The following is a 22298-nucleotide window of genomic DNA, read 5'->3' on the forward strand; positions in this document are numbered from 1 at the left end:
TTTTAACCATAAAAATTAAGGAATCAGAATCAAGTATGAATTTGCACTAAGTCTTTCCAAAGACTACTATTTTTCCTCTGGAATCCACAATGCAGCATTTGAACAAGGTCAAAGTCCCTCTGCTACAGAACAAGAGATATGAAGATACTGTAAAGGTGAAGATCAGCAGTAGCACTTTGCCTCATGGTTAGTGAGGAAATACATTTAGTCCCCAAAACAAAGTTGTTGTAAGCATTTCAAGACATGCCAGCTAAAACTAGAACCCCACCTAACTTTCTGATCATTGAAAGAAATAAAGAAGAAAAAAGATTTTGTTTGGGTTTTTCTTCCCCTTATAGTTGTATAGTTATGCTGTTGCATAGTCATATAGTATTCCCGACAATTCAACCATAACAGAAGTGACTTAACTTGCAGAAGTGTATCATAAACACGAAGTACAGGCTCTCAAGTATTTTGTTTCATCACACTACTTACAGAAGCTCACTTTATGGCTCCCTTGAGTAAAATGTATTTTCATTTACTTAGCAGAAAAAGACTTAAGGTAGTTGTTTTTCTTTTGAAGACATATTTTAAATACAAACCCATCTCTTACCACAACTTCAGGAATCACCACAACGTTTAGAGGCTTGTCATTGACAGTTGTATCTTTAACTAGCATATATATTCTTTCAGCTTCAGAAAAGCATGAAATTTCGAGTACAACAGCACCTGTAAAGAGGCATCAGAACTGGGTTTTTCTTATATATTCTATTACTATCAGGAAACCTGTATATCAATCACAGCAAAAGTTTACTCAGTTTACTCAGGACATTGTTCAGTACAAGGTACTCTACAACACTTGTGGTTGTTGGTTATCAGTGAATTGGGCTGTTTCGATTTTTAATCCTTTCTTCATACCCCCAAGCACAACCTGGATTTTTATCAAAGCAAAACATTTTGAGGACAAGAGGAACTGTAGCACAGAACTACTGCATATTTGAAGACTTCCTTTGGGCTTCAGAAGTATGGCCTGTTACTATCTATCATAACCAACAGACTATTCTCCTCATGCAGAAGTGACAAAGGTATTAGGTTTTATTTTGCATCTCATTGTTAAAAATCCAGTAGTTCCATTCATTAACAATATCCCATCAAGAATTATTACAAGCAAAGACTTGGTCTGAGAATCACTTTAAGATCTTTACGTTGGCTTAGGACCTGTATGGGGAAGTTGGGGAACAAGAGAAGACAAAAGGGAGAAATGAAAGAAAATAAAACACTGACAAGTTAGTTTAAAGTAAGATACTTAGTGAGGAGGAAAACAGGGCAGGACAAGATCAAAGTGCGTAATGGACAGCATATGAGATGTGAGCTGGTACCACAACCTGGCCGCAACCAAAAGCGAGAGAGTCAAGAAGTCATCAGAAGCACTAAAATACTCAGAAAGTGAAAAAAGAAAATCCCACAAAGAACAACAAAAATCACGCACAAGCAGAAACATCTAAAAACCACATGCAGGTAATCTTGATTAAATGAAGCTGTGACATGAGAAAAGTATCACAAAACCTACTATTCTCCACTGGCATATGAAAGGAGAAGGCACATATGAAAGCTTTATGGTTTTCCTTACGACAAGTCAATATTTACTAGCCACATGGAGACAGCAAATACACAAAGGAAGCATGCATCAGTCTTCAAAATCACACTATAGGAAGATTCACTTAGCAGTCATGTGAAAATTAAGCCTGCCAAAGGTTGTGAAACATCTTGAATATGAACACCTAAACGTACAAAAGAAATTCCACACTTCTAAGTTTTACCAAATGCAGATCTCCACCTGACCACTGCACTAAAGCTGCACAGAGCCACTGCTGCTCCGGCTGTCAGAAACCTCGTCTTCAACCTTGCTGAAATAAAGCTCGTACAGCAAAAGCAGAACAACATCTGAAAGCGTGAATGCAGACTTAAGTGTGCTGATTTTCTTCAGACGAGCCACTGAACTCCCACTTAAACTGCGCTAGGAAACAGTGACTGTGAAACAATACCATCAAGTTCAAAAGCAGCACCTAATTTTAGCATATTAGAAGTCAAAATAAAGAGGGAGCACTCGAAGGGCTTTTAACTGTTTGGTGGTGTTAGACTATTCAGTTGAAGCGCAACTTCAAACTCATTTTTATGGTGAAATGTCTCCACTTTCTGGTACATGAGGCATAAAGCCAATCTTTTTGTTTTTAATAAGGTAACGCTAACCCACTGCTCGGTGTAAATACAAGTTACATTTTACCTGAGGGGCTGAGACTAACAAACTCCAAACTTAGAGACTCTAGTACTAGGCTGCAGTTTTGAAAATAGGCATTGTTTGCAAGACCGAAAATCTTAATGCTTACCTTGTGCTTGATAAACATGACTCACAGATACTACATTTGCTGCAAAGGATAAAAATACAAACACATAAAACCTTGGTACATTTAGAGTAAATATTTAAAATATTTTTAAAAGTTACATAAATATAACATAAATAAATATTGAAAGTTACACAAATATAGGGAGAACCTCCAGCTAACACTTTCCCTTTCCTAAGTTTACTTTGCAAGTTAGAAAAGCTAAACTGATTTTAATAAAATGTGGCTAGGAATTCTTTCTGGCATTTGAAGTTTAATTCCTCTTGCAGTTACATAAAAGATTGGGAAAAATGCTTCGCTTCCTGAAACGAAAAGCATGACGCATTCCTGACACTGTTTACAGTCTACATTGGTTGAAGGAGTATTATGGAAAATCAGTTACACTTCTTTCAAAAAGAAAAATAGATTCTCTCAACAGAGTGCTTGTCTGTATGTGTGTGTAACACACTGCTCATTCTTCTCCATGACCAGGCACAGAGCTTATGAACAACGTGGAGAACAGCCCACATAAAAAATGTCAGAGGTTAACAAAGGTGAGGAACATTCACGCACAGGGAATTAAACTGCACTGCCATGATTTGAATGGTGTAAGGTATGTATGGTTCAATTCTAAGAAGTGATACTTTTCACTAGAGAAAAAATGGTGTGGTTACATACAACTCAAATAATGTATTAATAATTCTGTGAATAATGAACTGTTACATCTCTCATGTAAGCATAAGCATTTTAAAATGAATTAAGAAAGCCCCCATGAACGTAAACAAGGCAGAATGATTATTCAAATAGTGTTAAAACACTAAGAAAAAAAGTAAAAAGGAGCAATAGATGCTACTGTATTTTATACATACAAATATATCTCAAAACACAGACTTACTTTTGATAGCTAATTCAGCTTTGAGAATATTGGTGTATTCTTCACGAGAAAGTTGAGGTGGAAGGCCACCAACAAATAGATTTACTCGCACTATGGATTTATTGTTTTCAGCAATGTAAAATCTTGTTTGATTCATCTGACGTATTGAAGTCTACCAAAATAAGAAAAATAAATGATGTGACATTTGGCCAAAAGAGACTGTGAAACAAAATCCCAAATAGTTCTGGACTTAGCAATCAAGTCCTCTAAGCCTGGAGGATATTCTGAACAGAAACAAGCTTCAATCTAAGCTGATTACTTGCTTTTTCTGTAATAACAGGGATTACCTCCTTGATAGAAAAAAGGATCACGTTACTTTTTCAGATTTACCTTTCTTATGTCCTTGAGTCTGTTAAGAATCAGCTCCTGACTGTCCAACACCATGCGCTGAACTGGAGACAGCAAGAACATTAATCATGTTTAAAAGCACTTTAAGTTATTATCAGGCTCAATAAACAAAAACCATTTAAAAAAAATTAGAGCACCAGAAACCAACTAGGTGGGACATTCACAAGGCTACATTAACCTAATAAACCAGCTTCCTGATAATGCTCACAAAGAAAGCCAAGTATCAGGCCAGTATCCGAACTGCAAAGATACTTACTTGGATGTGGCCACGGCATCATCAGACTGCTTCAGCGACTTTATTTACCTCTCCAGGCAGCCTTACAAATAATGAAGCACAAAGGGATGTGAACTTGGAGAACATCAGCTCAGCTCTTGCAGGGGCACAAACCTCTTGAGCGACTCTAGGCCTGCGCACTTTATAGTGCACACACCTACTTCTTGGACTATCTCAGGACTTGAATGTTTTCTTGTCAGAGGGAAAGAAAAGGGAAAGCAGGGAGCCAACTGAACTTTAAGATTAAATTTTACTAAGTACTGCACTTAAGACAATTATGTCAGTTAAAGGCAGCTCCCCTAAACAGGGCTTTTTGCCAAAGGGCCAATACCTGCCAGAAACCACTAATAAACTTTTAGGTGATGATGAAGAAAGAGAAGGCAACCATATTCCCAGAGGACACCCAAAACTGGAACGAACAAACATCACTTCTAATGAAGTATTTCAACATGATGTTGAAGCTTCATTTGTGAAGGCATTTATTGTTAAAAAATAACTGGGACTGTGTTAAAAGGGGAAAAAAGCTGTTCCAAGAAGATCAGTTACAGATGTGCCTTCGGCCAATGCTCCTTCACTTACCTTGCTTACTGCCCATAAGCACTTCCACCAATTTGAAATTCTCGAGGCACTCTGTCTGCCAAAAGACACAAAATGTAAATGTAGTTTCTGAATTAAATATAATTTTATCAGATGTTCACAGTAATGTTATGGTTACACTGCGCAAACACAGAGCATGAAAAATTAAACAGTTTTAAACCAACCATGATTTCTCCTAAACCACTCCTCCTGATCCAGGAATAATCGTAATTTTACACACTGAGCCTCACACATGATGTCAGGCTCCTGTGCCCTTAACTATGCTGAGATCCTCACAGCCCAGTGGATTCATCCCAGGGTACTGAAAGAGCTGGACAATGTTATCACAGGATCACTTTCCATCGTTTTTCAGCCATCTTGGAAGTGTAGAGTCCAACAGACTGGAAGCTGGTAAGTGTTGTCCCAGTTTTCAAGAAGGGTAAGAAGACCCTGGTAATCACAAGCCCATCAGTTTCACTTTAGAGTCTGGTAAAATTACAGGGACAGTTATTCTGGGAATTAGTGAACGACACTTGAGAGACAGTGCAGTCATTGCCCATAGTAAGGGTCCACAAGGGGAAAGCTCTGCTTAACCAACTTAATTGAATTTTATGACAAGGTCACCCATCTAGCTGACCAAGGGAACCCAGTAGGATATGGTGTTTCTGGATTTTAGCAAAGCTTCTGGTACTGCCTTTCACAGTATTCTTCTGGATTACCTGTCCAGCTCATACCTAGACAAGTCTATAATACATGGGTGAGCAATTAGCTGATGGGTCAGGTGCAAAAGGTTATAGTAAATGGGAATACATCAGCCTGGCAGCCAGTCACCAGTGGGGCTCCTCAGGGCTCAATTTTAGGGCCACTGCTCTTTAATGTTTTTATAAATGATCCTGGATGCAGGAATTAAATGCACATTAAGGAAGTTTGCCAATGATGCTGAACTAGGAGGAGCTGTGGACTCCCTCAAGTGTAGAGAGGCCTTTCAGGGAGATGTGGATAGGCCAAAGAGCTGGGCCATCAGCAGTCATATGAAATTTAACAACAGCAAGAGGCAGATTCTCTACTGGGGACAGGGTGATCCTAGTTATAAATACAAACAGGGGGAGCAGAGGCTGAAGAGCAGCCCTACAGAAAGAGATCTGGGGATATGGGTTGATGGCAAATTGAGTATGAGTCAATATGGCAGCCAAAGGGGCCAGCCATGCCCTCGCGTGCATCAAAGCACATCATAGCCAGCTAGTCGAGGGAGGTGACTGTCCCACTCTATGCTGCACTAATGTGGTCCCACCTTGAGGCTTTTGTGCAGTTTTGGGCTCCTCAGTTTAAGAACATCAGACTAACAGAGTGCGTCCAGAGGAGGGTGACCAAGGTGGTGAAACGCCTCAAGGGTAAGGCTGAGGAAGAGCACCTGAGGTCACTTTGTTCAGCTTGGAGAAGAGAAGGCAAAGAGGTGAACCCATCACAGTCAACGTCTTCCTCAAGGCAGGCAGCGGAGGAGAGGTGCTGATCTCCTCTCTTCGGTCACCCTTGACAGGGCATAGAGAAATGGAGTGAAGCTGCATCAGGGGAGGTTCAGATGGGACATTAGGAGAAGTATCTTCACTGGGAGGTGGCTGGTCACTGAAACAGGCTCCCCAGGGAAGTGTCACCAAGCCTGTCACAGTTCAAGGACTGCCTGGATGATGCTCTTAGTCAATACAGTTTAGTTTTAGGTAGTCCTGTGAGAAGGAGGGAGTTGGACTCAGTGAGCATTATGGGTCCCTTCCAACTTGAGATATTCTGGGATTCTATGACTTCCTTTGCAGAGCAGTGCAAAGAAGTAGGAGAAAAGCATGACCATCTTAACACTGATCTCCAGTTTCCCAACAGCGTAAGATTAGCCGTGTAGTTACATACAAGTGTATTTTAAATATCTCAAGACATAAAAAGCCGTAAGAAAATACACCGCGTGCCAAGAAACATTGTGTTCATGCTAGTAAATCTGCTTGACCCAGAAATACTGACAGTAACTTCCAGTACAGAGCAACCAGATGTACCATCAAGACTGCAGAAAGTTCTGATCATCATTCCAATCACAAGAGATCATCTACCAAACATTAACATCGTTCACAGTAACTGTGAATTGAAAGATTATAACTTCTCTAAAGAGAAAAAACATACACACCCCACTTCAGGATATATGGACATGCTTACTATCTTTCATTTACCTGTTTTCCAAGTAATGGAAGCACTTCTTTGATGACAGTCTGTGTAGTGCTATCCTTATTTACTCGTAGAGACACATATGCCATTCCCACCCTAAAGAGAAATAAAATACTTATTTTAGGACAACCATTTGACCTACCCTGTCTGTACCTTTTTCACCTAAGTGGCAAATTTTCTATGGGGATAGGCAGAGATCTGTATTGAAGAGAAGTTGTTCACTGAGGCTCACGGCAGATGCAATATTCACCTCACAGACAAGCAAAGACTTTCATCTCACAGAAATTATCATTACAGTTGTTGGCAATTAGTTTCTTTCTATGCACAGAATTACCTGCAAGTCTTTCATAAAGATGGCAATGCAGTTGCATTAGTAAATGAAACATTTACTAATGCAGTTGCATTAGTAACATGAACAAATGTTTAAATTTTTTACCATTGCTGTTAAGAAATGAGTTGGTTATCAGTCAGTCTGATTTCCACTGCTAAATATGCTTAAAATGTATATTGTCTCAGTGGCAGATGGAACAGAGTTTTTTCCCTTGATTTTTATCTCCTATTCTCAAATCAGAAGTTACACTTAATTCTTCCTACTTACTGTTTCTTCCAAACACAAAAAGAAATTAAATCAAGCTTTCAAGTGGCATGTGTGTGTCATCATTTGTTTACAGATGGAGTTCATGAAAAGCTGCATCTTCTTGGCTGAACACACGATAACAGAACTGCACAAACTGTATGTTCCATGCATGTAAAGAAAAGCACAAACACGTCTTCACGCACGGAAATGAATAGTATGTACATTCCTCATTCAGAAAAATAAACAGAAGAATCTTGAAATACAGAAGAATAGGCCACATTCTGTTATACTTGTGCAACTTCAGTAACTCAAACATACTGGAGATTACAGATGGCAAGTGTAGCCAACCAGGATAACCTTGTGATAAAAGAGAAAAACACTCACTTCAGCCAGGCAGGATAAATTCTGATCACTTCCTCATCCTTCGGTTTGGCTCTGATGATCCAAGCTTCAGGAACAGATTCACGGAATACCGAGCTCAAGTTGCTGTCCTCCACAGCATCGTTCCTGTTGATAACATCATCAGACAGCAGCGCCTGCTGTGTAAAGGTCTGAAGCTCATACTCCTGCTGGTCATCATTTATGTAGTATGCCCTCAAAGCAGCCTCCTGCAACACAGCAAGATAAATTAACATTTCCTTGAGAAAACACCATTAATACCTGTGTAACCACAGACATTTATAAATATCTTATGATATAAATTTATGATATAAATGAATATATTATATATAAAGGAATGAAACTTTAATGCATGTTTTAAGCACAGTATGGTGGATAAATAGCAATGGCAGTAAACAAAGCAAGAGCAAAGTTTTAAAAACAAATTTTAGTGGAATATACAAAAGCAAATTTGAGATATCAGTGGATTTGAACACAGCCCAAGGTATTTCTGTCAAGTGCTAGTCAAGTCCTACATGACAGACTGAATGTAAAAATTCAGCACAGGTAAAGCTACACTCACTGCATGCAAAATTAGCTCAACAAGGAAAATGGTAAATTACACTTGGTTACGCCTAACAACCTTTGTGCACTAACGGGATGCTGAAAATTAGGAGCTTCTCAGCCACAAGTCTGTCCTGAACTCACACACCTGTAAAGAGGAAAGGTAAGCGCAGTCCTTGGAAGATGCAAGCAGTCACAGGAATTTTACATCCATTACTGGCCCATGCCTGCAGCATTTCTGCTAACACAGATGCTACAGTGAATACAGCTCATTAAGTCAGCTATGAGAACTGGTATGCCCTGGTATTATAAGCAGCAACCTGATAAAATGGGCTTGAAAAGCAAATAGCACTCCTAAATAAAAGTGTTTTCAGCACTGTTTACCATTTTTCCTTCAAGATCTTTGACATGCAGAACACTACAAACATTTTCCAAAACTCCTGTTGATTTTGAACACAATATCAAGATAAAAATCTTAATGACCCATATGTTTAAATTGTCAAATTCTGATGTAATGAATTCTTCAGACTCCTGGGCCAAGTCTTTTATGACTTTGAGTTCTCACCATGCTTAATTCTACTGTGCACCACCCCCTACCCTCTCTAGGCTTTATTGCTGCGCTGCATGGGGTCTCTGCCTAGCCCAGTAAATCAAGTACAGAACATTTGACTTGGTACTGAGTCATGTTTCCATCCCCAGACAGAGCACTAGAAAAGCTAGGGAGTGGCGATGATGTGATTGATAATTCACTACTTTTACAGCCAAGGAGTGGAGGTAACCATAGTGTGCTTCAGTCTTCAGAACAGATTAGCTGAAGTGCAATAGCAGTGGCTGTCCAACATCAAACAACTGAATACTACAGAAGAAGAGCAAGGCCTAAGGAGCTGATTATTCAGTACTGCTCACATCAGTAAAGTTAAGACCTCAGAGTCACACAGGGAAGGAGAACGACTGCTTCATGTGTGATACGCTGTGGTCCCCATTATGTTATGGATATGTAGGCCACCACTTCTTCAGATGGTCTAACATTAAAGTGCTACATGCAGAAGTCAAATTAAATTGTATTATTATAGCCCATTTACAGATTTTGTTGTTATTGAGTTACATCTGTAAAACTTTTAGCTCCTAACAATTGTAATATACAGTATGTGCCCCTTTATCACACTGGAATATTGACATTCACCGAGTATCTTACCACAACTTCCTCATTTTTTGTAATCCTTGGAACTGAGATCAGCCGAAATTGGTTGCGTTTCACGGCATCATTCCCATCAAATATCTTTAATGTCTGTTTACCTGAATGAAAACAATTACTGCATTTCAATAACACACCCCTCAAATCATAAAGCTACCTGAATAGGAAGCATAAAATGAACTATAAAACCCCCTGCATTTAATCTACTGAACTGCTTCTTCATCACAAGCTTTGAGGCGGAATATTTCCATTTTTGTTTTGTTATTTTTCATTTAGAACGGGGGGAGGAAAGCAAAAAAGTGTTTCAAATAATCACAGCTTTATCCTGTCCTTTGATGTAAGTGTTCATATATAACTGTACTGCTCATGTTACCGCTTTTTCATCCTCACCATTCATGACTGCTTTTATTATTGACCAGTTCAACAACATGAAAACCAAGACAGAGTGCCGTCACCTTCAGAACAGCTCCCAAAGCACTGAAAGTTCTGAGAGCATCCTTCTGAGGAAAGTCTTTAAAATAGCTGGTGAACTGTACAGAAACGGGAGAAAATGCAGGAACAAGAGAAAAACTACAAGAAAGAAGGTACAGCAAATGAAGAACCACAAGTCTTTGCTGTGTTTCATTTCACTAAAGCCTTATCAAATCCACGCTCAAACCACGCAGCTCAGGTTGTTGCACAGATATCTTTCAAAGGGTGAAAAGTTAAGCATTTCAGGTTCACCTTTCACAAACACGAGTTAAGACTCAAGTCTGGAACAATCCAATGTATGACAAATTTCTCTCATAAAAGTCCAATGTGTGTGTCCTTCCAGTTTATGGCAAGGAATTAATCAATCCAGACCAAAGAGGAGATTCCAACAAGACAGACATTGTGTCCTCTCCTGATCACATGTTTATGAAGAGACCTGACGGGCTGTTCAATTTTGCAGGTTCTTTCATGCATTTCCCAGACAGCCCATGCTTTACAACAGACATGACTGTTGTTCATGGTCAGAATTTGCCCTTTGTATTTGCAGGGTTGGACTGAACAGTTTACAAGTCACAATGAACTGTTTACTGTAACACTATGTTACAGACTGATCTCACAACAAATCTGTACAGCTGCATTCATCATGAAGTAATAAAATCACTAGAAGGTACCACTTGAGGACTTGAAATGTTAGAACTATGAACCGAAAGCTATGTACACCAGAGGTACTGTACACATAACAGGTTAATCATGCGGTTTGTTAACACACATTGTAAAGGAGAGATATGTCACGTGCTGGAATCTACTTCCATCCTTTCCTTAAAGCTCGGAAATACTTTGTAGTAAAGCAGAAAGTACTGAAAGACTTTTGCTCTCAAACAATGGCATCTAGCGTCAAAGGACCTCAATAACTACCATTTGTCACAGAAGGATTAAAAAGAAGAGCTGGAGCTGGAGAAGCAAAAAACCACACCCTTCCTAAGTGATGGTTGAAAAAAGCAAGCTAAAATCCCAGGCAGAAATGTGCCTCATTTGGTATCTTAGTGCTGCAGTGACAGATTAAAAGAGAAAGACTGCAGGGAGTAACTGCAGTGATGCTCTGCAAGCTGCCTAGAGCCTGAAACTCAGGCACGCTCTGTCTAATCCACCTATTCCTGTCTCAGTGTATATTCTGTCACTTCAAACAAAGGCAGACTGGTGCAGAACTAAATGTTCATCTAACACTATGTTTGAAAACAGTCTTTTAACATGAGACTCTAACCCTCAAAATAAAATCCTGCTACCTTCATTCTCTTTACCTTTATTTCTCATTATTTTGAGATGTGACAGCTACAGGCTTTGTTTTTCAATTTAGACTTGTCCACTTATTAAGCCCCTCCAAGTGTGAGAGCAGCGGGGATGCTCAGAGCTCTGCCTCACAGCAAAGTGGCCAACAGCATTCAGAGCTGCATTAGTAACAGTACTGCCAGCAAGCTGACACAGATGATTATTTCACTCTGCTGAACCCTTCTGACACCTCATCAGGACAGCTGTACCCAGTCCTATGCTCTTCAGTACAAGACAGACACAGATGTACCAGAAGAAATGAAAGGAGGGCCCAGGAAGATGATAACGGGTCTGAAGCATCTCTCAGATGAGGGGAGGATGAAACAGCTGGAAGTGTTTATGCTGGAGAATGAAGGATCAGGAAGGGGGGTGTGTTATTGATATGTATAAGTAATTAACGGAGGGTGTAAAGGTGAACAGACAAGAGGCAATGGGCACAAATAAAAATTAATAAATAAATAAATAAACAAATAAAAAAACCCCACCCAATAAATTACATTTAAACCTAAGAAAAAAAAAGTTTTACTGTGAAACTGTAACAGGTCGCCCAGGGAGCGTACTCAAGTCTCATCCTCAGAGATATTCAAAACCCACCTGGACATGACTGTCCTGGGTTCAGCAGTAGCAGTCATTTTTTCTACTGGTGCAGTGCTGTGTTTTGACTTTCAACCTGGGAATAATACTGATAAAGCCGATGTTTTCAGTTACTGGTCAGAATGTTTACCCTGACCAAGGACTTTGTGAGTCTCATGCGCTGCCAGGGAGGAGGAGAAGCTGGGAGGAAGCAGGGACAGGACACCTGACCCAAACTAGCCAAAGAGGTATTCCATACCATAGCACGTCATGCCCAGGATGTAGAACTGAGAGTGCCCGGAAGGGCTGGATCATGACAGGGTGGGGGTGAGGTACCGGTTGGCGAGCGGTTGTATTCTCTTCCTTGTTATTTCCTTTATCATTATTATTATTGGTGGTAGCAGTAGTGATTTGTGTTATACCTTAGTTATTAAACTGTTCTTATCTCAACCCGTGGGAGTTGCATTCTTTTGATTCTCCTCCCTGTCCCTCCAGAAGCGGAGGGAAGAAAGGTGGGGGGGGGGGGGAAGTGGACTTCGTGGTTCTGATTTACGGCCTGGGCTTAAACCACGACAGTTCTATTTTGGCGCCCAACGTGGGGCTCGAAGGGTTGAGATAACAACAGATCTGACTGAGGCACAATGCTGATTTATTGGCTCTCAAAGTTGTTTCTCTTGATGTCACAGTTTCAGTATGCTGTAGCTTACTTAGAGCCGGTATTTGCTGTGTTAGTGTTTATCAAGTGTGGGCCTTGGGCTAAGGTTCTTGTTTCATTGTACTTTATGGTAATGGGTTGTAATACGGGCGGGCTCCGGCAGCAGGGCGGGATGGACATGGCCGTGGACTTGTACCTGGCCGTCCCACTGCTCTTCACCGTCCTGGCCCTCATCCTCGCCTCCGTCTTTGTGAGGCTGCGGGGGACTGAGGGGGAGCGGCCCCGGGAGCCGGTGGTGGCCGAAGCGGCCCGGGAGAGCGGCCCCGGGGACCAAGCGGCGGCGGGAGCGGGGCCGGAGGCCGGGAAGGAGGCGGCTGCCGAGCAGCAGGAGGAGACGGCGGAGGAGCCGAGCCCCACAGCCGAGCCCAGCCCCGCGGCGGCCGAGAGCATCCCCCAGCAGCCGTCTGCCGAGCCCCGTGAGCCTGAGCCGCAGGAGGATGCAGGAGACCCCGCAGCACTTTCCAGCAAGGCAGAGGAGGAAGATCTGGACTCGGAAAAAGAGAAGCTGGTGGTGAGAAAGCCTTCAAGCACAGCAGCTACACCAGCCCCAGTGACAAGCACAGCAGCATCATTTAAGAGTTCTGAAGGTTTTGAATGGCCTTTGGGTACCCTTGGGACCTGCCTGCTGATTGTGATGGGGATCACCATGTTGGCACACACACAGAGTGTGTTCTACCCACGACCATTTTGTCTGATCTCGAAAGTTAAGCAGAGTCAGGTTTGGGTCTTGTCTGGGTTTAGACAATACAGGGGGACCGAGAGTTTTTCCCCAAGGCTGGACAGTCATGAATGTCAGGGTGTGTGGGACAGTATGGGCGAGTATCTAATCCACTGGGCCCCTCCAGTGCTTTGGAAGCATCGGAGATGGAAGGCAGCTGTGTGGAGTCCCCGACGACAAGTTGCAGAGACTGCTGCAGGGGAGGGTGAATTATTTTGAGCCTGATGGGCCCATGACACTTCAGGCCATCAAGGCAGAGATGCAACATAGAGATGGACTCATGATCGAGGGGTGGACTTTGCAATGGGCCTCTCCTGCTCTGAAAGACTGTTACAAGAGATGGAGCCCACCATCATGGACTGAATGGACTCAGCAGCTTTATAGGGATTGGTCCGTGCACTAAGATAAGAGTGCACTGAGATGAGAGTGAGGGTATATTGAAAATGTGGGATCTGAGCATGACATGAATGGTATGGAATAAGGGGTGGATACTGTCCTGGGTTCAGCAGTAGCAGTCATTTTTTCTACTGGTGCAGTGCTGTGTTTTGACTTTCAACCTGGGAATAATACTGATAAAGCCGATGTTTTCAGTTACTGGTCAGAATGTGATCCACAGACCAGTAGTAACGTCCTTAGCTCAAGTACACTCCTTAGCTAAATACACAGTATGCTCAATCCTGCTTTCCTTAATGTAATCTTTCATGCAAACCAAGCTCAATTAATCATTCAAAAATCATGTTTAACTTTGTCACTGTCCTCCTCACAGGGGTCACTTTTACTCCAACCCGGTGAAAGATGATGGCTTTCTTGCACATGAGCTTCTGGAGACACATTAACAAAAGAAGAAACAGCTACTTTTATTTGAATTTAAGTCTACATACCACTACTTAGTATAAAAAAATTTTTGCTAATATGCACCAGATGCAGATAAAAAAATTGGTATTTAAAGGAGTTACTGCCTGTCTCATAATACTGACAATTCATTGCTGAATGTATTTTATCTTTTCCTGCTTAATCAGACTACACAGTATCAGTTTTTCTCCTGAAATACACTTTTTTTCTTATCATGGGATACTGAGTTGAAAAAAAACCTGTTCTTCATGCACATGCTATTCAGGGGGAAAACAACTACAAAAAGGTCAACTCCAGGCATAATTTACAGAACTATGGAATTTGATTTTAGAGGCTAAGATACCAAATTTTCCTGGGAAAAGTATCAGCAGCATTTGATGAGTCCAAAGTTCACGTTCTTTGACTTCCAAATCCCCACAGACAGGACTTAGTTCTGAAAAGACTGACGTGCGGCTTGTGGCAGAGAGGAAAATGTTGCTATCCTGAATGTTTTTTCCACTAGAGGCCTACACCAAATATATTGGTGGAATTTACTCTCAAGAGACACTGCTTACCAAGGATCATTCTTACAAGGAAAACTTGCGCTATCCCTTTCTGCTTTCTGCTATTCATCTCTAGCTATTGCTACTTCAAATTACCACTGGCAAATTCAGGTTAATTTCAGTATTACTATCCATAACCTACAAGGCAGCAATAAAATGGGTAAGAATTATGTACTTTTATTGGTCTTGAAGAGAAACTTTCAAAATCTCAGACTGGTCTTTTTCCAGATGTTCCTCCGCTAAGAGAGCCATTTGCAGGTGTTTCACTTCTCTGAACTTGTTTTCCAAATATCTGCCATATGTATCACCACTTGATCTGGTTTCACCTGCTTCTCCCTCTAGCTTTAGGGCTCCAAATTAATTTAAGTGATGTTTCAGAGGAACATGTGGCATGCTTGGTTATCTGTATGCCATTTTAGCTGAGTACAATGACCCGTTTTATGAAGGCTGAATGTTTTGTGAGTATCTTTAGAGGATAAAACCCTCAAATCCACACAAGCTGTCCTTGCTTCCTCCTGTAAACAGTTTGTTCCCACTTGCAGAATTACAAGGTCTGCTCCATAATGTCAGCAGGTTTTGGACAAAACATAAGTAAGCAGTAAGCCAATGACTCAGGTTGATCTAATGCAAGGACATTTCATATTTCTTTCTCAGCAGGTGCACAGCAACCTGGCAAAAGAGGGGCTGTGGAAAATAAGTTTACTAGCAGCACCACAGCCCCCACGACAGATTCCCCTAAAACCTCTTTCCAAGAGGGTTTTCTTTCGATGGCTGCATTTTGTCCTGAGAAATATGGGTACATTTGGATTGGACAGTTAGCATGCAGCCAGAGAGTGCTGAGAGATACTCAGGGCAGGGAGATTCCCAGGAGATGCCCGCACTCTTTATGTGTCCTTGTCTGACAAATGGGTTGCACACACAGAGAACCAGAAAGGCTGTTGAGCGCTCAATACACCTCCTGAAATATGTCTGTACACATGCCCATTGGGCTGCTATGGAGAAACTGTACTCAAGCATCAGGACTAGCAGAATGTTAAAGAAAAGAGAATGCACAATCACAGAAACAACTCACAAAGCACGGATCTCCATGTCATTCTCAAGCATCCACAGTTAAACTTTTAATCTGGTAAGCACTGTCATAAGGACCCCTAAGGCAGAGAATAAATTAACACTAGCTAATAACATTTGTGAGTATCTCTCCATAGCCTCGTGATAACGATGCTACAGAACGACAGATTTTTTCAATCTTTCTTCTTGAACAGATTTTCCATAAAACCTCTTTATATTTTGCAGGAAGTAGTTAAGAAGAGGTGACTACCTTCCCTGAAATAGACATCTAAAGCAGCCAATGTTTTGACTACCAACTGGTGTGAGACATCAAGCATGAGGGGGGTAGGGATTCAAGAACAAGAAAAGGTCAGGCAGGCTGAAAGAGAATCAAGTCAAAGGGGTAGCAACACTGGGGACTAAATATTGTGCTTGAGGAAGGAAGTGAACTGGAAGAGACAAGTTGGGGAAGAGCACAAAACATAACTTGGTTACAAGTGAGAACAACAGTGGGCAACACGAAATGTCAGAAAAAGCAGATGTAGAGGGTTGAGGGAAGGAGAGGAAAAGAAGATAAGCACCATGGGGAAAGTGAAGCAAAATAAAAGTAATGTGATTTTTCAGAACATTAATTTTTTTTCTCCCAGTACTTACAAGCATTTCAGCTAAAAAGGGAAACAGACAAACTCTTCCAGCACTTAAGCTAGTAGTTCATCAATACAGTCAAGCATAATCCTCTTTTCTAAAATATCTTCAAATGCAGGTGAAGCAAGCTGTCTCAGGAGAAATTCAGCATGACACCAGGTACAGCAATTCAACTCATAAATGAGTACCTTGAAGTACCACTGAACAGAAGCTTTTTTGAGGAAGGAAGTTGAAGACAATCTCCCTCAATCACTATCTATGATGGATTAGCTTTAAAATACGTAAAAGCTGCCTAAGCATCACTATACAGCAGTGAAGTACCCTCAGCTTCTATTGATTCCTGGAAAGCAATTAGGCAGAATCATGCTCCCAGGCACCTGATTAGGCCTTTTCACCTTTCAAGATCCCTGCATTTCAACACACAAGTAAGAGCTCTTAACTCATTCTTTTATTTCAGGAATTCCTGGGATAGCTCCTCTGGGATTCCTTTGTTCATATATACAACAGATCTTTTTTGTTTTTTTCCTTCCTGCCTCCACTAAGTCTTCATATTGCCATGAAATAATGAAAATGTTTTTCAAAAGTTTGCCTTTGGCTTCTGAAGACTGACAGATCAAATTGTGGTTGCATCTTAGCTAAAACGAATGAATTCTCTCTCCAGCAAAACAAGAATAATCTGTGCTGGTTGAAACCTAGTTGAACATCACATCTCAGAATGGACAGAAAATGCATACCCCTGAGGGACAGCACTAAGGAGCACTTTTAATTCCTTTCTTTACCTCCACCTGCAGCTGAGATCTGTCAACACAGAACAGTGTTATCAGTTACATATTCCTGGATTAACCAAGAAATATTTCAGTATGAAAATGGACCTTGAGGCTCAACTCCTTCCCATGCAATACAACTAACTACACTAATGAGATCATCCACACAATGCTTATCCTACTATCTCTGTAACATTCAGTTCCCCTCTAATTGTTCACAGTGTAGACAAGTCCTTAAAAGCTGGCTCGTGTTCTCAGGCACAAAGATTTACAGTCCTTTTCCAAACTTGCTCTGTACATCTGTTAAATCTATTATCTCAGAAAGTGTAGGGCTGTTTTTATAGTCATTTTATGCCTTTGGCTTCAGTATCTTGGTAGGCTAAATTTCATGGTTGACCTAACATACTTCAGCTCCCAGAATTAAGATTTAAACCTTCTAACTTTACACTTCACTCAACAATTCTACCACAATAGAGAAGAAATAAAAAGGAATGCAGACCCTTAATTCTACTTTTCTCCTAGTTATTATCTACAGACTTTGTACCCTTTTCTATTGGCGTTTTTCCTACAGAAAAGCATGTCTTTACAAGTCAGTTTTATTCTTCTTTTTTTCTGACTTGCTACCACTGTTTTTAAAAATATGCATCTGTAAAATGTTGAGAGCTTAAACTAAGGAAAGCTACAATATTCTGGAATGTAATTCAGACACTCCTGAGGAAGAATATGTTAACATCTCAAAAGATGTGGCACATGAACTGAGTCAACACACAGAAGATAATGAGCACCTCACTCTTGACTCATATTACATAAATGATATTAATTAGAGATGGGTGGAAGGGGTCCAGCACGCTAAACATTGACTCTGACCTGTTTAATTTGATAGGTTATGACATGCAGAAAGTCACAACACAACAACTGGCAGGTGAACCCAAAAAATTTTGTCAGAGAAATTATCAGAGAAGTCCTGGCCTCAGGCAAGGGCATCAGCCCCATGGGCTGGGGGTGGTAACACCATGTGAGTCCACAGGACAAGCATTGTGGGTCACCTCACCAACTGAGGTAGTCACTTGGGTTGTGGGACTTTGAGATGCATGGGAACAGCATTCTAGGATTATACAAGACTTGTTAGGGGAGGAACCAAAGGTAGCAGAAGGGACAGTGATTTGAAAGGATCAAATATGGGATAATAGAGGGATAAGGGGAGATAAAGGAAGATGGTCACATGCAAACTAAAGCAGGACTGCAGGTCACTGTGACCCATGTGTACATAGTTCCAGAAACCAGACTGACAGCTGTTGCATGTTTTTCAAGTTCCTAATATGGATGTAGGGAGTTGAATGCCCTTAAATTGTGGTTGGCTTCATCTTCTGAAAAGTAACAGTTTGGCTAATACCAACCCCAGAAAATTCCACATGCATAAGAATTTAACTGCTTAAGAAGCAACCATCCCAGTATCACCGGGTGTCTTCAACAAGACTTGCATCCAGCTATCTTAAAATAAAAAGGCTTTGAAAAGACAAGCTTCCCTGCTCTTTAAATTGATTGGTTATTTATGGATTATTAACACTACGCTTTCTTTCTTTGATTACCAAGTTGAGAGAAATAATCTATTTGTCAGGGTTATGAACAGGTTGTCACTTATGGCAATCTACCAGTAGAAAATAGTGATATTTTTAAGACCCTGAATAAATATGTTGGATCAAAACTTTGCACTTCAAACTGATACCCAGCATTAGAAAAATAACCACTTAATATTTTCTCACAAGGCAAAACAAGTTAAGATTATATGAATAAAGACTGGAATAGGTGACTATCTAGCACTTACTGAAATTTTGCTTACTTGAATCTGTTGAAATCTGGACATCTTTTGTTGATCCCTGTGTTGACCCATCAGCATCATCATCTTCATCTGTGAAAACAGAAAGATTTTGAGAAAGGATTCTTGTTAATTTGAACTGGGGAGGCAGGAAGGAAGTGTTTGTCATTTAAGGATGGTTGCCATCAAACAAAAGAATACAGTCAGAAAAGCATACTTTCTTCTTCTGCCTATTTTCTGGTATCCATGCTATAAAAACAGCATTAAAAAACCAAACCTGCACTGGCATTTAACTACAGTGAAGGCACACCTGAAGTCCTTCTACTATTAGTTTTAATATTGTAGCTACTGCATTACATCCCTTTCTCAAGCTGTGATGTTTGCCTATGACCAAAGCATATATGGTTTCCATTAAGTTTTAAAACACAAGTCAGTCCAAGAATTGCAGTAACAGCCTTCCAATCAGAATTATGGGGTTTAAATAAATATATATAATTTCAGTAATTGAAAAACTTGGGTGTCAGATTTGCTGACACCCAAATAGAAGGAAATTACTGCACTCCAGAAGAGGATTTTGACAGCTGTTCATTACTCTCACTAAAAAATAGGAGCTAACAAGTCAGATAATAACACATAAAATACCTAGAAAAGACTAAAATAAAAGCTACTAACATTTACATTTGCTTCTGTGAAGATAACACCCTGACTGCATTCTCATTCCTGACACTCAGGTCCACACAGTAATACTGGTACAAATCCAAACAGGCTAAATTCTTCTTCTCCAAGGTAGCTTGTAACATAAGCCAACCCAGTGCGATGATGAAATACTTTCACCCATCAGAACTCTCTGTCACTCCTGACTGGGATGCAAACAAAGCTCTCAGAAGACGGAAGCATGGCAACAGTTTTATAAAAACTATGCCTTGCAATGGAGGGAGAAAGCAGGAAATCAAAACAGAAAACAAGAGGAAAAATAAAATAAAATCAGTAAAGACAGATCTTCAGAGCAAAAGAGGTACTAGAGAAGTCAGAATCTTGATGCAGCAAAACCTTCCAAGCAGCAGAAATCACAGCATGTCAAGAAGGGTACTTAGCAGGAGTCCTAAACTGGAGACTAGGTAATTTACTGAACGTTTGGGTAATGCTTCAACTGACCACAAGAAATACTAACAATAATGTTTGAGTTGAGGGTTTTAAAATACAAAAGACAGGCTGCAATACCTTCCTTGTTACAGTCGACAAACAGGTTAAGCTTCAGGTTGGAGAGAAATTTAGATAATACCATCTTTAAAGACACTGAAATAAATGGAAGCTGAATGCCTTCTGGAATTTCACTTCAGACAAAAGAAAATTAAAAAAAAGAATATGTAAATACAAAAATAAGAAATTAAAGATTTTCTGATTGCTCCTAACCTTTTCCAAGTTCAGATAGGAAGAAGCTGACATCTTTCTTTTATTACTCTTTCTCCCTCAGTCCGGATAGTAGGGAAACCTACACTGGTTTTGAAAAGCCACTCTCATCACAGAGGCGTCTACCGAATGTTGGTGGTGAAGCTTAGCATTTACTTAGTGGCAAAAGCTAATCCGGACAAACGCTCTCCAATAGGTCAATGATGATATGTTCATTCTCTGTCTACAACAAGTCATCTGCACTTCTCAATCATTAGCTCAGGAAGAGCTGTGCCTGCAGCAGCTAACTCATCCAGGTGACATCCAAGACTTCTTTCAACAATCTTAAGAGCAATGTTCTTCACCAGCTGTGGCAACAGGAGATGCCCCTGCTGCAGTGTGAGAACTGCTGAAGGACCTTGCCCGCACGACACAGCAAAACCAAGTTCATTCAGACTGTTTATTTCTGGTACTTCTTATGTTGGAAGCATTACGAATCCCCAGACTTTCAAGTACATGCTGTACTTTACCTTCCCCCACCAACAAGCAAATTCATTAAAAACAACTCTCTGTAAAAAAACAATCTACAAAAAGCAGTGTAATGCCTCCTCTCCCCCTTTACACTTTCACAGGTCACTTCAGTGTATCTAGATTATATAGACTCAGGGTCAAGCAGTTTATGCAGTAGCAGGGCTCCTGCTGTAGCTTTCCTGCTAGGGACCATCAAAACCAAACCTGTATGTTCCAAGTAGAAAGCCCAAGAACAACCTGTCAGGTTGAGAAAAGCGCAGCTGCAAATATTTAACTTCCACGACCCATATCTTGCCTACCTTTTATTTGCTTTCCTATTGTATTCAAGCACCACAAGGAAGGCTTTAGAAGAACTTAATAATCAAAATATGGATTAGAAAGTACTTCAGTGGCTAAAAAAAAATTCATTCCTAAAGAGCTGCTAAACAAACATACACTCTAGATGGCAGCAGAATGTTACCCTGCTTAACACACGACTTCCTTTCAGCATAGAAATCTTAAAAAGGGCAGATGCTTAATCGAAGAGGCAAACAAAAGTATCCGTACACATGATATGCCAAATAAAAACAAACATGCATATCAGCAAGTGTTTGTAAGCAATGAAAATGCTAATAACACAAATGCTTGGATATTAGGTTTTCACTTACACCATACTTACTGTTTAAAGAACAGTTTTCAAATTGCCCTGCACCAGTAAGCAGAAGGTTCAGCATTTTGCACACACTCTGCATTTAAAAATCTGTACCCCGTCGTAGAAATATCACGAAGTGACAGTATTGCCGCAAAAGCCACTGAATATTAGCAACCACGTGCTTCAGTGAATTACAACACTAGGTTAAACATATCTGTCAATTACCTGCAACTGCAAAAGATTTACCTGGTTCTGTTTGCAGATTTTCTATAACTCGAAAACAATGCAGCTTGCTGAAGTTGCGAGAAAATAACTGCACACAGCTTGGAGGCAGAATCATATTCCTTAATCTTCCGAAAGTACATTCTGGTGGGACAATTACGTAGCAAGCAGCATGAGACTGTGAACAGAAGCATCAGTTAAGAATGTAGTGAGACACAAAGAAAGCAAATTAGTTTATAATTAAATGTGCCCTGGAATTGCAAAACCCAGGCTATGCCACATACAGACCTTTCGTAAATCACTTTCACAAAATGAGTGACCCATTTTTCACCCTCGATTTTCATTTGTTCCATTCAGGTTTTATATAACCAACAACGGGAAGTCTTAACACATGAGGAAACACCAAATACTGCAAACCTGCTCTATTAAAAATACAGCTGGTTTTGTACAGCTATGTGGAGAAGTTTAAAGTTTTGGTCTCAAACCCTGGATCTTCCATTCTATATGGATATTTACTGAGGAGGAGGTGTGAAATGTAAGAAGGTTATACTGAATAGCTTGAAAATAGCAATATCCTCTCACATTTGTAGATTCAGAGATAACACTGCAGTTTTATTCCAAAATATGAATGGCTAGTTTCTGCCT

At 40.5% G+C, this 22298-nt stretch overlaps 1 protein-coding gene across 2 annotated transcripts in view; it reads right to left on the minus strand.

Annotated features, from left to right (window-relative positions):
• The window catches only part of DGKQ (diacylglycerol kinase theta), an 80958-nt gene that overhangs the window by 20242 nt on the left and 38418 nt on the right, over positions 1-22298 (minus strand). For both annotated transcript variants that reach the window (XM_080638118.1, XM_080638119.1), the window contains exons 6-15: positions 21678-21831; positions 18905-18973; positions 9412-9512; positions 7659-7882; positions 6703-6793; positions 4496-4550; positions 3625-3686; positions 3256-3406; positions 2367-2405; positions 593-708 (exon numbers count right to left, since the gene is read on the minus strand). In XM_080638118.1, coding sequence (XP_080494244.1) covers positions 593-708; positions 2367-2405; positions 3256-3406; positions 3625-3686; positions 4496-4550; positions 6703-6793; positions 7659-7882; positions 9412-9512; positions 18905-18973; positions 21678-21831 — 1062 coding nt within the window. The remainder of the gene's footprint in view (positions 1-592; positions 709-2366; positions 2406-3255; positions 3407-3624; positions 3687-4495; positions 4551-6702; positions 6794-7658; positions 7883-9411; positions 9513-18904; positions 18974-21677; positions 21832-22298) is intronic.

This window comes from Psittacula echo, assembly GCF_963264785.1.
Source record: "Psittacula echo genome assembly, chromosome: Z".
Lineage (NCBI taxonomy): Eukaryota > Metazoa > Chordata > Aves > Psittaciformes > Psittacidae > Psittacula > Psittacula echo.